Below are 14,156 nucleotides of genomic sequence, written 5' to 3'. Positions count from 1 at the left end.
AACATTGTAAGCATGATCAATACCCTAACTCACTGTACCAGGCATCTGAAAATATTTGGCCAGAGCCTCAGCTGGTGAAGTCAGGGAAGCCAAGCCAATTTACATCTGCTAAAGATCTCATCTATTCCCTTCTCAGACAATGCTTAAGAGCTAAATAGGGTCTGACTTTCAGCTGTGATGAGCTCCCACAATTCCCACCGACTTTTCTGGGAGTTGAGTGCGCCTAGTCATTCTAAAAATCATTCTCCAAGCTACTTCACAAAAATGTCAAAATATGGTAAGTAAACAACTACTTACTAAAGCAGCAACATATACTTTGTAGACAGGGTCAGCACAGACCATGGACAGCACACTGCAGCAGGATTCCACGACAACGTCTCCTGAGATACCGGTCTGAGATGATCCACTAGCTGCTCCCAGAGCTCCAGCACTTGTATTGTTTCCACTGCTGCTTCCAGAATTTCCAGTGCTTTCACCATTAGCCAGTAACAGAGCACCACTAACATCATGGGAAAGACGTCTAAGTGCCATCTCCCGTATATTCCAGTTTCGAGAAAACAAGCAGCCAACTAACTCCATTCCAAATACCTAATAAAATTGAACATATTCCGTTTGACTTGGTTGCAAAACACAACATTTCAAGCTTAAGTATTTAAGTACTGTATTTCAGGAAATGTCAAAAAAGGTTTAAAGGGAAAATCTTGTCTTAATCTTTTATGACAGAAAATATACCAGCAGTATCAGTTTTAAATATGCAGCCTGTCATATAAAATGAAATACTATGAATGGTAATGCATAGATCCTTCAAAGACTTAGCTATATTTTTGAAAATTATCATCTTCCCCAAAACATTTTTTTTAAAAATTCATTACAATTCTGAAGCCAATTACAAACTGCTAGTGAGCTTTACAGGGACTAGTTCCCTTGGCTTCCTTCCTGTATTCAGCAGGAAAATCCTTTTGGCATGAAAAGTCAGACTGGTAGCTCTGCTGACAAAAACCATCTGTCCACAGAATAGGTACAGACAGGGGCACTGGAACACAGACGCTGACTCCGTGGATGCTCCAAGGCTGGAGCACCCACGGGGAAAAATTGGTGGGTGCTTTGCACTCACTGGCTGCTCCCCGCCCCGCCTCCCGCCCTCCCAGGTCACCTCCGCTCCGCCTCTCCCTTGAGAGTGCTGCTGTGTCCTGCTTCTCCCACATCCCTCACAGCGCTTGCAACACGAAACAGCTGTTTTGTGCGGCAAGTGCTGGGAGGGAGGGGGAAAGGAGGAATGCAGCACACTCAGGGAAGAGGCAGGGCTGGGATTTGGGAAGGGGTCCAATGGGGCGGGGGGGGGAGCGGGGCCGGGGGGGGGCCCGAGCACCCACCAGCGCCAAGGAAAGTTGGTGCCTGTGCACTGGAAGTTCCCACACACAGCCTTCCTAAAGTGCCCCATCCAGGTTCAGACGGTCCCCTCTTTAGCGGTAAGGGAGTAGTTCATCTTCCATGGCATTCAGTACTTGGCATCTCAGTTATTGTTACCAACAAGAGTGTCTATTAGCGCTCATTATGTTTGTGATGTGACACGGGTCCACTAGGAATTAGGACCAAAAACACCAACTCTTTCACTGAACAGGGTGATCTACTCCAACCTGAAAAATCCCAAAGGAAAATCAAGACTGGGGATGGAAAAAGTTTCCTGATTTTTATTTATTTATTTTTTAAACACAATCAACCAACTATGAAGCCAATGTGGTTCAGAATAATTTTTGGAGTACCACAATGTGCTTTAGGATTGTGTCAAGAACTCCAAACACCCATATATTTCAAGTTTATAATGAGTGCACTTCAGAATTTTTTCATCTTTTTCATATTATTTTCATTGCATGAGCATAAGACCTCTGTCATACTTTTCTTAGTATTCTTGGGTAGCCTGTGGTATTTTTTCAGATAGACTCAACAGAATTATGCAGGAACTCACTTTTTGCTGTATGGATGCTTGTAGCCATTATCAGGTGATTTCTCATATTATATTTAAAAAATGAGCAAGCAGGAGGTGCATAACAAAATGGAGCTTTGAAAGAATTCGGAACAGGAAGAACAGAGCTCTGTTGTTGAGCTTGCATTAAAATCAAACGAGGGGTAATACATTTCCAAAGCATCTGCTTGCTGGCCAATATGCACAATAACAGTGGCTTCTTTGGAGGAAGAAACAAGACCTGGCACAAGTAGTTTTACACAGGCAGCTACTGGGATGACCTTACCTTAAAAAAACAGGGAAAATCCCACCTCAAAGTGACAAATTGTTTTAATTTGAAATTCACTTTGTAAGTTAAACCGTTACCTGAATCCATGGCTCAGCTAAATCTTTATAGGTGGAAGGGATCTGCTGAACCCCATAATGAGTAAGGTTAAAATTATTATCTTGTGTTCTCCTTTGCGATCCACCTGTAGGCTGCTGCTGATTCTGCTGTTGAACCACTCTGAGAACTGAAGGAGAATCCACAGGGCTTGGCAATTCATGACTACAAGTAAACAAATATTTAATGTGGATGAAAATTAAACATTTACACACTTTAAAGCTCGATACTTTAACTACAGATCCAGAAATGAGAGATTCAATCTGTTCAGAAAACTGAATGCTTACCTATAGAAATCATGAGATCGCCACTTAGATCTACAAAGAGGGCATATAAGTGGCTCTCTGTTTCTTCTACATTCTTCTGCCCCTGAAATGCAGTAATCACAAAACAACATGATGCCTAAAGTATATTATAGACTTATGGGAATGTAGAAACAAATGTATGGTTATAAAAATCAACAATATTTAAATAGTAAATTTTACTTTAAATTAGAATATATCCTTTTCCTGATAAGGATAAACGTAGTTCCGAATTCAGCTGTCTGAATATTGGACCAACTTCTGTTGGTGAAAGAGACAAGCTTTCAAGGGCATGGCTACACCTGCAGATGTAGTGCGCTGTGAGTTAAACCCAGCTTTGTAAAGCGCAGTAGGGAAAGCGCTGCAGTCTGTCCACACTGACAGCTGCAAGCGCAGTGGCGTGGCCACATTTGCGGCACTTGCAGCGGCATTGGGAGCGGTGCATTATGGGCAGCTATCCCAAAGAGCACCTCTTCCCATTCTGGCACTGTGGCTTATAGGAAGGGGGCGGGGAGTGCAGGGAATTCTAGGTCCTGTCCCAACGCCCTGTGATGCATCGGTTCGAATCCCAGCATTCCCTTTGCTTCTGTCCACATTTGGCGCCATCTTTCAACGTTTTTTGTACTGTGCGCTCTGTCTTCCCTTTTGGTCTGTGGGAATGGAGCCTGAACTGCTGAGGAGTATGCTGATCACTGCCAAACGTGACATGCTGGCAAGACTCAAGTTATTCCTTATGATCCAAAGTGACAGTGAGGGCTCCGACGACGATATCGACTCAAGTAACCCATATGACACAAGTTCGCTTGAGGCATTCACGGACATGCTCGCCACCATGGAACGCCGCTTTTGGGCTCGGGAAACAAGCACAGAGTGGTGGGATCACATCGTCATGCAAGTCTGGGATGACGAGCAGTGGCTGCAGAACTTTCAGATGAGAAAAGCCACTTTCATGGGACTGTAAGAGGAGCTCACCCCCACCCTGCGATGCAAGGACATGAGATTGAGAGCTGCCCTGACGGTGGAGAAGCAGGTGGCTATTGCAGTCTGGAAGCTGGCAACTCCAGACAGCTACCGATCAGTTGCTAACCAGTTTGGAGTGGGGAAGTCAACCGTTGGAATCGTGTTGATGCAAGTTTGCAGGGCCATTAATCGCATCCTGCTCAGAAGAACCATGATTCTGGGTAACGTGCATGACTTTGTGGCTGGTTTTGCACAAATGGGTTTCCCTAACTGCAGAAGGGCAATAGATGGGATGCATATTCCAATTCTGGCACCAACCCACCCAGCCTCCGAGTACATTAATTGGAAGGGGTATTTCTCTATGGTTCTCCAGGCACTTGTGGATCACCGTGGGCGTTTCACTGACATTAACGCAGGCTGGCCTGGAAAGGTGCATGACGCACACATCTTTCGGAACACTGGCCTGTTGAGGGAGCTGCAAGCTGGGACTTTTTTCCCAGACCAGAAGATCACTGTAGGGGAAGTCAAAATGCCCATTGTGATCCTTGGAGATCCCGCTTACCCTTTAATGCCGTGGCTCATGAAACCCTATAGAGGGAGCCTTCACAGCAGCAAGGAGCGGTTCAACAACAGGCTGAGCCGGTGCAGAATGACTGTGGAGTGTGTTTTTGGTCGTTTAAAGGGCAGCTGGCACTCTCTGTATAGGAAGCTGAACCTGGCCGATGACAGCATCCCCGCGGTTATATCCGCATGCTGTACCCTCCATAACATTTGTGAAGGGAAGGGTGAAAGATTCACGCAGGCATGGAACTCGGAGGTTCAACACCTGGAGGCTGAATCTGAACAGCCATAGAGCAGAGCTATTAGAGGGGCCCAGCATGGGGCTGCAAGGATTAGGGATGCCTTGAGGGAGCAATTTGAGGCTGAAAGCCACCAGTAATGTCTGGTGCCCTGCACGGGAGTGAAGTGCAATGGTTCCAATGTTAGTAGGAATCTGTGTTTGCTACACTGACTTGCAGTGCCTGTTTCTTTCCTAAGCTATCTTTTACTTTATGCAATAATAAAGAACGTTTCCAAAGCCAAAAAAATCATTTATTGAAAAGAGACAACTGTTTGAGAAACAGAAAGGGCAAGGGGGTGGGGAATGGTACAATCACAGATTTGCATATGTCCTGTCTGGAGTGCTGTCTAATGAGTGCTGCACTTCAGGATGGCTATACTGCATGGTGATGGGAGTTGAGTGCAGTGGGTAAGGGTTGTAGTTTTCAGGGCTGGGTGGTGAAGCTACAGGTGTTGGAGGCAGCTGGTGGCGGTAAGAACCCGGATGTTGGGGAAAGTGGGTTGGCGGTGATATGTGGGCACAAGGGAAAGAGTTTTGGGACAAGGGCTGTAGGGGCGGGCGGGCAGGCATGGTAGTGCTCCACTTGCATTGCTACGAGAGCCTGTATCGAGTCCACTTGGCGCTCCATGATGCTTATCAGCCGCTCTGTACTTTGGTGCCGGCGATCCGCGTTCTGCTGGCGGACCCTCCTTACACTCTCCCACCACTCCTGCACTTTCTGATTTTCATTACTTGAATGCTGCATTACTTCATGCAACATGTCTTCCTTGCTTCTATGTGGCCTCTGATTTTTTGGAGTCCTTCGGCCGGTGATAACATGGACGGCTGAGATCTCAAGGTTGCATCTGTAAAGGCAAAATGCAACACTTAACAGAGGCAGCATTGTTCACACCAAACACAGCAATGATTCCCCCGTACCTAAGGGCAAGCAGTCTACACAATAGCATAATTTGCCCATCCCAAAGCAAGCGCACATAACCCATGGGAGCCCCAAAATGGTGAGTAAGCACAGGGTCAAGGGGGACCGATTGTTTCACGGCTGTATTGTACTCTGGGTTTCTATGCCTTGGGGAGAGCCAACAGCGGTAGGGGGCCCCTATACTGAACACTCTCCCCACATTTTCCCACAGGAGTTCGTCCTGGAAGATATCTCGCTGCTGAGGGTGACCTGGGAAACAAGGGAGGGTCTTCTACTGCAATGCGGCTTCCGCCCTGGCCCATATGCAGCTTGTCTGTGGGCAGCAATGGTCCCCCCGCCCCTCACGGCACAGTGGTGCGGATAAGTTAGCCTGACTGGGACAAGGACCATAGTGGCTCTCCCGAGAAACCTGAGCAAGTGCATTGCCCAACTTCTGGATGAGACCTTTGAAGAGCTCACTGAGGCCTATTACCATGATGTGAGAGAGCACATCAATGCCCTATTCCACATCTAGGCATGCATGCAGCCCTAACCCTCCTCACCCCAAGAGCTTGCACGAATAACTTTCTTCCCAAAATAAAAGCTGCTTACCAGGAACCTCCTCTGGTGTTTGTCCTTCCCCAAGCACAGGCTGCCGCGACTGGTTTGAGAACAGCTCCTGGCTGCATGCATCTAGGGATTCCAGGGTGACTTCCTCCTCCTCAGCACCCTCGCTCCCGCTTTGCTGCTCCTCTTCCTTCTCCTGCCTTGTTGCACTGGGCTCTGAAGTGTCCATGGTGGTCCCTGGAGTGGAGGTAGGATCACCCCCAAGTATCGCGTCCAGCTCTTTATAGAAACAGCAGGTAGCAGGGCAGCACCGGAGCAGCGGTTTGCCTTGCAGGCTTTGCGGTAGGTATTCCGCAGCTCCTTCACTTTAATCCTGCACTGCAGTGCGTCCCGGTCATGGCCCCTTTCCATCATGTCCCTTGATATCTGCCCAAAAGGTATCTAATTCCTACAGCTGGAGCGCAGCTGGGACTGGACAGCTTCATCTCCCCAAATACTGATGAGGTCCAGGAACTCACTATTGCTCCATACTGGGGCTCGCCTGGAGTGTGGAGTCATGGTCACCTGGAAAGATTTGCTGACAGCATGCCTGGCTGAGCAAACAGGAAGGGATTTTTCAAAATTCCCAGAGAATTTAAAGGGTGGGTCTGATGGTTGGTCACCTGAGGGCAGGGTAGTAGAGTTCAAAGTGATGACGACCAGAGTGGATAGCACAGGCATTGTTGGACACTTCTGGAGGCCGATCAGACCACTCTATAGGACCAGGGCATGCACACTGGCGCCACAGCACTCCAGTGGGGGTGCAGCAAACATTATTCCACTTGCCGAGGTGGAGTACCAGCAGCGCTGTAGCTGCGGAGTCAGAGCACTCTACGTGCCTTGCCAGTGTGGATGCATCGTGAGCTAGTGCGCCTGGGGTTCCTTTATTGCGCTGTAACTCGCAAGTGTAGCCAAGGCCCAAGCTTACACAGAGCTCTTCCTCAGGTCTGGGAATGGTACTCAAATTGTCACAGCTAAATACAACGTGGAACAGATTGTTAAGCATAAGGAGTTAACATATGTTGCAAAAGACCATTCAAGGTGAAGTGGGCAGTTAACATGACCGCAGTCATAGGACAAATGAGTGTTAAGTGGCTTACAGATTGTTGTAATAAGCCAAACCCATACAGTGTATCATTAGACAGACAATCACAACCCATACTCGATGAGGATCACATCCTGAAAGAAATCTTTCCAGAGCCCCCTCTTCTGCCTTCAAACACCCCCCACCCACCTTGCCAAAGTCATAATCAGAAGCAAGCTCCCCATATACCAGAACACACCAACTCAAAGCAATACCTGATCCAGCCATAACAGATGCAAAACCTGCAGCCATATCTACCCTGGTCCGATGAGCAATTACCCCACCCCCAACACACCTACATATGCTTATCACAACATATGGTTACGTCATCCTGTGCACGAAATGCTCCAACCACCACTATATGTGGGTAAAACCAGACAATCACCATGCTCCTAAATGAACTCGCACAGAAAAGTGATAAAAGACAAAAACACCCTATCAGTCATGGGCAAACACTTTTCACAAAACAATCACCCTGTATCTGACCTCTCAGTCCTTGTCCTCAAGAAAACTCCTTCAAAAGACAAGCCTCGGGGCTAAAATTCATAACTTTTCTGAACACTAAAAATCATGGACTCGAAGATACTGGATTTATGGCTCATTATAACAATCTGTAACCCGCTAAGTCTCCTTTGTCCTACAACTGTATAGGTGTTAACTGCCCACTTCACCTTAAACGGTCTCTTGCAACTTGTCAACTCCTCATGCTTAACAAATTTGTTCCACCTTATATTTAGCGGTGACACTTTGAGTACCATTCCCAGACCTGAAAAAGTGTTCTATGTAAGCTTGAAAGCTTGTCTCTTTCACCAACAGAAGTTGGTCCAATAAAAGATATTATCTCACCCACCTTGTCTTTTTAATATCCTGGGACCAATACGGCTACAACTACACTGTAAATTTTAACCACACTTTAATTGCGCTGCTTCTCCTCAGGCAACATTCTTCATTTACATTAACCACAATATTCCACATTAATATCCACTAGTTGATAGACTTTCAGTAAGTTCTCCACAAGCAACACAATGAAATACAGAGCTTCACATTCATCTTTCAGGTCTGTACACTTTTAATATAAAGTCTGTTAAGCTTCAATGCATTCTTGTTTCATTAACTTGCATTTCAAAGAATGGGTATCATTCTACACTACAGTTTATGTATTTAAAGTCACCAGCAATAAATGTAAATAAAAAATGACATACAAATTGACATGCAGTGATGATGTAACTTATTCCTGCAGCCATCTTCACACACAGTCAGGCTCTCTTCATCCAGCATGCCTAACAAACAAATGGGGCACATCTGTTCTTCTTCATCCTTCATACTATAAAAAACAGATATTAGCAATATGAAAAATTGCATAGATCAGATTCTAATATAGGTATTAAGTCAAATATTGATTAATGATCAATGCTAGTTGTCATAATACTCTATAACCACCATATCACATCTAAAACCAAGAGGTAGGAGCCACAGTGAGTGGCGTGATTTTCAGAAGTGCTGAGCATTCAGCAGCTTCTGCTGCAATCAATGGGATCCGCATGGCATTTGACACTCAGCGCTCAAGAAAATCAGGCCAGGCAGCTAAAAATTGACTTTGGAGCATAACTTTAGGGAAAGACACAATTTTGAAAATCTTGTCCTAAAGAAATCTACTTTGCTGTTTACTCAATATTTATGATCTGAACGATTAAGGAATTGTTAGTAACTTATACATTGAAACAAAACATCTTTCTTCGTCACACTTCATCTACAACTCGTGTTCAAAAGTTGCTTTTTAGACCATCACAGCAGCTCTTGAATACTATTTTATAAACATGTGTAAAATTCAAAAAGCAAATGTAAAATAAATACAGTTGCTCTATATCTTTGCTGCAAGCAGGTATAAATATTTATAGCACTCATATGCAACATACTAATCAGAACTATTTTATTCAGATCAAAACACCAAATTTTTATCAGCTAAATTTTAGATGTACTTTCCTTTTGTTTTCTACCATTAAGAATTATCTTAATTTCAAACTAATAATCTGAGACTACAGAGAGTTTATGACTGTATTTAAAATTACACTGACAATGTATAATGAAAACAGCAGAAATTTACCCATCCATAGCACATTTTTGCAAATGGACACAAAGATACATTTTAATTATAACCATTAAACGACAGAACTGGAAAGTACGTGCTTGCAACAAAATGGAATGGTGTGGCGTCGATTTGCGTTCGTGGAGGGACGGACGTGGACAAGCCGGACAAAGGTGATTAAAAGACAGCTTATCAATTATGCCATTGTATACACATACATAACTTGGAAAAAAAAAAAAACAAAAACAAAACCCTACATTTGTCTGGAAGCAGTGAATTAAGTTATGACTGTAGAATTGTATATATTTATGTTTTATTTGTACATTCATTGTGCCTTACACAATCATCTTTATTTTCTAAAAAGTTTTTAAATAATTGAGATTTTTTTCAGATGTGGGACAGAAGTAAATTTACAGTGAAAATGTTCAGTTCTACAGTATCCTAAAAATACAAATTTCAGTGTGGTCATAACTGTATTATACTTTTTACTTTCAAGAATTAGTAGTTAACCATAAATTTAAATGAAGTACAACAGAAACATCAAGACTGTGTAAGCTTATCTCTAATGAAATGGAAATACAGTAATACAGTGACTGTTACATATATTATACCATGCCAGAATGGCTTCACTGTAAAACGATTGCAATATATTTTGCTACATCAACAGCTGCGTGGGTTTTCTTCAGGTGTACCCTAATAATCAGTAATGAAAAATAATGCAACAATATAATGTAATAAATCAGAAAGTTATCTAATTAAGTTATTCCTATAACAAGTCTTCCCAAACATATATCTAACTAAAGGAATTAATCTGTCAGAAGAATAATTTCAGGGAAACAATTGTAGGCATTTAACAGGTCTGTGTGTGTTTATACATAAATATGTATTTACAATGAAATAGTCTGACAGTTAGAAAAATGCATAAACACAAGGCAACAGGAAACCATGTTCATGATCTAGAATCCCAAACTGAAAACATGCCTAAATATATTAATTTTGCCAGATGGAGACTGTCGTCTAAAGTAATGCACCAAGATTATTTGTTAACAGAAGATTCCATTTTATGTTAAGGTAAGAAAGTGTCATTTTTTGTTTTCTTCTAAGCATCCTCTGGGGAGCATCCACCTTACTTTATTCAACCAAAGTATATAAATTCACAGAAAACATTTTAAAAAAATTAAGAACATAAGACTAATAAAATGAATGTTATTCATTTTAGCCCCTAACAAATTTACAAGACCCATTAAGCAAAAACACTGAAGTAAAAATAAAAATTTGAAACAGCTTTTCAAAGAATCATTAACTTTACTAAGCTTAAGTATTGGAAAAATCATAAATATGCTTCTAATATGGTATGTGCCAGAATGAGCCAGATTGAAGAAGAATACAAAAATCCCTACATACATACATACATACATACATACACACACACACACACACGTGGAGCATACTTACCTGGAACTTGCAAGCATATGTTCATAAGCATATGACTGTTGCTTCTAAGTGATACAGCTTGCTTTCAAAAATTATTTGCACAGGAAAAAATGAGATATTTCTACATTTGTGAACATTTTCCTGCATGCTGCATATGAACACATGCACACACACAAACACGTCAGTTTTGGGAGCTAAATGTGTACTCCAGTCTTAAAAATAACTGCACACTTTTAAAAAAAAAAATTTAACTTTGAACAAGGAACAAAGGAATAGATTCTCTGCAAAACATCAATATCTAACACATTTTTCAAATAGGTCTTGTAAATTCAATATGTCCGTGTTGGTATCAAGATGACTGATGTAAACTTGATTGATTTTTTTTTGCATACACAAAATTATTTTATTTGACTTAAAATGGAAGTAGCTTTAATTAGATTAAAATAAAATGTAAGTGTATCTAAACCTCCAAAATTGGGGGGGGGAGGGAAGGCTACAGAACAAAGCTTTTTAATTCCTTTATAAAAATACTAACCTGTTTTCTGAACTAGATGTAGAAGTACTAGATGATGACAATGTATGAGAATTTGACATGCGTGAGACAAACTTCTGGATGGTGTTACGAGATGGAGCTTTGATCCTTGAGCTACGCCTACTGTGATATTTCTGGAACAAACTCTCAACCTAACATTGGGAAAAGATAGCAACAGTAGTATTTATGATATAAATACCTCACACAAAGAGATGTTCTTGAGATTTCAATATTGACAATGAAATATATTTGTCTATGTTTATAACACATTATTATTATTAAATTGTAATTGCAGCTGCAACAGCAGGAATTTCACTATTGTCTTGAGAATAAAATGGCTTGCAAGGAACAAACTACTTTACATAAAAATCATCAGCTCCATTTTTCTTTACTTTGTACAAAGACTGTGTGGCAGAAACTTGCTCAGCTTAATAATTTACTATTGAGACAACAGATAAATGATACACTACAGATGCTGATGAAAATACAAATTTGAAGTAAGTGGAAAAGAAAGTTTTATAGCATATTCACAGAACCAAAGATTTCTACTTTTCAGTTGCTCCTTTTATTGCAAAGGATATTTTTCTAATATTTACATAGTTTTTGAAACCAATACTCAAACACTGGCTAAATTAAAAACTTGTAACTCTATTCCTTCAAAACTTGGTACAGTCTTCAATTGTTTTAAAAATATGCTCTAAAAATGCTGTAACTTTGTGTGTGTACTCACATCTGCTATTAAATACATCTGGAATTCATTACCTCAAAGTTCTTCAAGGTCTTTCTCCAAAGCATTGGGTCTGAGGGTTCTAACTGGAACACTCGAAGCATGACAAACAGCAAATGAATACAAAATGTTCCACGCCCGCAACTGCATGTCTACAAAGAAACGTACAGCAGGTTAGGGCCCTACTGCGGCTTGATACTTACACATGTGCACATTTTTCATTAAGCACCTACACTGTCTAGTGCTTTGCCCAGACAGTGAAAATACAAGACCATGAATGGATGTAGAGTGAATTTAAACTTCTGAAATGTGACTTATGTTTCTGTTCTTCATCGAGAAAGAGAGAAAAGAAAGAAAGAAAGAAATGGGAAACAGCAAATTATGCTACTTTTCTCCTGACATTTTTCCTCTCAGAGGTTGTAGTTACCATTCATATCAAAGGATCTTATGCACCTGATCCTCATATCACCCAGTATGAAGGCAATCAAGAAATTTTCTTCTGCCAATTATAGGCCTCTGCACCCTGTTCCAAGAACACAAGTCTAGTTGTTCCCTATTGAATAGTCACACCATCATTAGGAGGGTCTATTTGGAGAAGTTCCCATAGCAGGTATTAATACTACAGTACTATGAGACTGTTCAGAAAGCTTTCATATGCATTTGTTCTACATTTACCAGTATAGAACCAAGTTTTATATTTATATATCCAGGAAGTGTAGACCATAAAACACAGATATAAGAAATTAAAAGTGCCTCTTCTAGTGGAAGGTGGGGCAAAACAGAAAGTGGCAAAATTTCAGTCAAAATACTAGTTAGAAATTAATATCACATCCATGGAGGGAGTGTAAAATGGGTGAAAAATAAATGTGAAACACTAAATTTGCACATTATCAATGATTCCTCAGCTAAATTAAATGGATTTTAAAAGAAAAGTGTTTGCTACAGACAACCTAATGTTTGAAGTATAGTTGGCACAAAATCATAATATGTACACAAGACACCTTTTAAATGCTATTTCATAGGATAGCTAAATATCTAACTTTGGTTTATGAATTTATAACTTCATCTGACATGGTTCTATACAATTTCCAAATCCTGTAAGTAAAAAATATTGTAGGCATGCTAGGTGATTCCTACCTGAGGCCCAATGAACACCCTATACTTGTTATCAGGGCTGTCTCCTCCAATTAAGAAAGAATTAGGTCCTATCTGCTGCAACAGGTACAATCTGGCTCGCATAACTTTGTTGACACGACGATTTGTTTCCTCAGGGCTATATGGTGAGAAGCCATCTGGAGATGGAGCTCTACGAGGTGGTGTTATTCTCCCACTTTGAAACTGCAACAAAATTGTTTCCAATATCAACCATTTCTCTCTTCACTAAGAAATTCTTACACAAGACAATTATTTGTTTGTTAAGAGACAACAATAAGCTCAACAATGCTCTCAGCACTGATGAGAATTCAAAATGAGAAAAAGTCCCTATCTTAAAGGGACTACAAGGATTATCAAGGTACATTTATTTTCTTCCATGCTCAAATCCAACAGACATCAGATGCAGCAAATATGAAGTTTTAAACAAGTTTGTTGAAATATTAACATAGGAAGTAAAAATCCAGTAGCTGGCTTTTATTTTTCTTGAAATTTTTGTTCATTGATTTTATTGCACTACTTTACCCAAGTAATTAGAATTGAGAAACTATTGTGGACTTGTGAAGGGCAACACTGAATACTGGTGCTGTGAGATGAAATTTCTTCATTTATAAAGTTATTAGCACCTTTAAATTCTAGCTGTTGAGGAATAAGAGTTTATAGGGCATTTTTCAAAGGAAGATATCAGATAAAAAATGAAATTCCTTCCTCTTGTCTTAACTATGAAAACAGATTTCTCACTTAGGCCTCTATATTTTTTATTCTAAAAGAAATGACCCAAATCTAGTATCAAAGTATCTAGTCTTCAGTTAATTTCTCTAACATATTAAGATTTTTTTAAATATTTTTTTCTGATATTAAACTTAATATTGCCACTGAATGGTTGGAATCCAATTGGAATTTCAGATAGTGAAGTAGAAGATTGTAAGTGAACCATTCTTGTCAGTTATTAATTCGAACATGGACTAAACCAGGGGTTCTCAATCTTTTTCTTGCTGAGGCCTCCCTTCAACATGCTACAAAAATGACAGGGCCCAGTGGGGGCAGAAGACAGGAAGTCAGGGCTCCAGGCTGGGGGGACACACCCTTGGGCATAGGCATAGTTTGACTTCTATTTGGGGGAGCAAGGGCTGGCAGGGCTCGAGCCAGCTCCGCACAGCGAGGTCCAGGGAGGGAGCACCACCTCCAC

The 14,156-nt window shown here is 41.2% G+C and overlaps 1 protein-coding gene across 2 annotated transcripts in view; it reads right to left on the bottom strand.

The window, feature by feature from the left end:
* The window catches only part of MAP3K1 (mitogen-activated protein kinase kinase kinase 1), a 96,093-nt gene that overhangs the window by 23,654 nt on the left and 58,283 nt on the right, over nt 1-14,156 (bottom strand). For both annotated transcript variants that reach the window (XM_077816858.1, XM_077816859.1), the window contains exons 4-10: nt 12,953-13,153; nt 11,851-11,967; nt 11,092-11,240; nt 8,239-8,360; nt 2,633-2,714; nt 2,330-2,510; nt 298-588 (exon numbers count right to left, since the gene is read on the bottom strand). In XM_077816858.1, the coding sequence (XP_077672984.1) occupies nt 298-588; nt 2,330-2,510; nt 2,633-2,714; nt 8,239-8,360; nt 11,092-11,240; nt 11,851-11,967; nt 12,953-13,153 (1,143 nt within the window). The remainder of the gene's footprint in view (nt 1-297; nt 589-2,329; nt 2,511-2,632; nt 2,715-8,238; nt 8,361-11,091; nt 11,241-11,850; nt 11,968-12,952; nt 13,154-14,156) is intronic.

The sequence above is a fragment of the Eretmochelys imbricata genome, chromosome 5 (assembly GCF_965152235.1).
Source record: "Eretmochelys imbricata isolate rEreImb1 chromosome 5, rEreImb1.hap1, whole genome shotgun sequence".
NCBI lineage: Eukaryota > Metazoa > Chordata > Testudines > Cheloniidae > Eretmochelys > Eretmochelys imbricata.
Note: the sequence above shows the minus strand (reverse complement) of the source record. Positions and strands in the feature narration are given on the sequence as shown.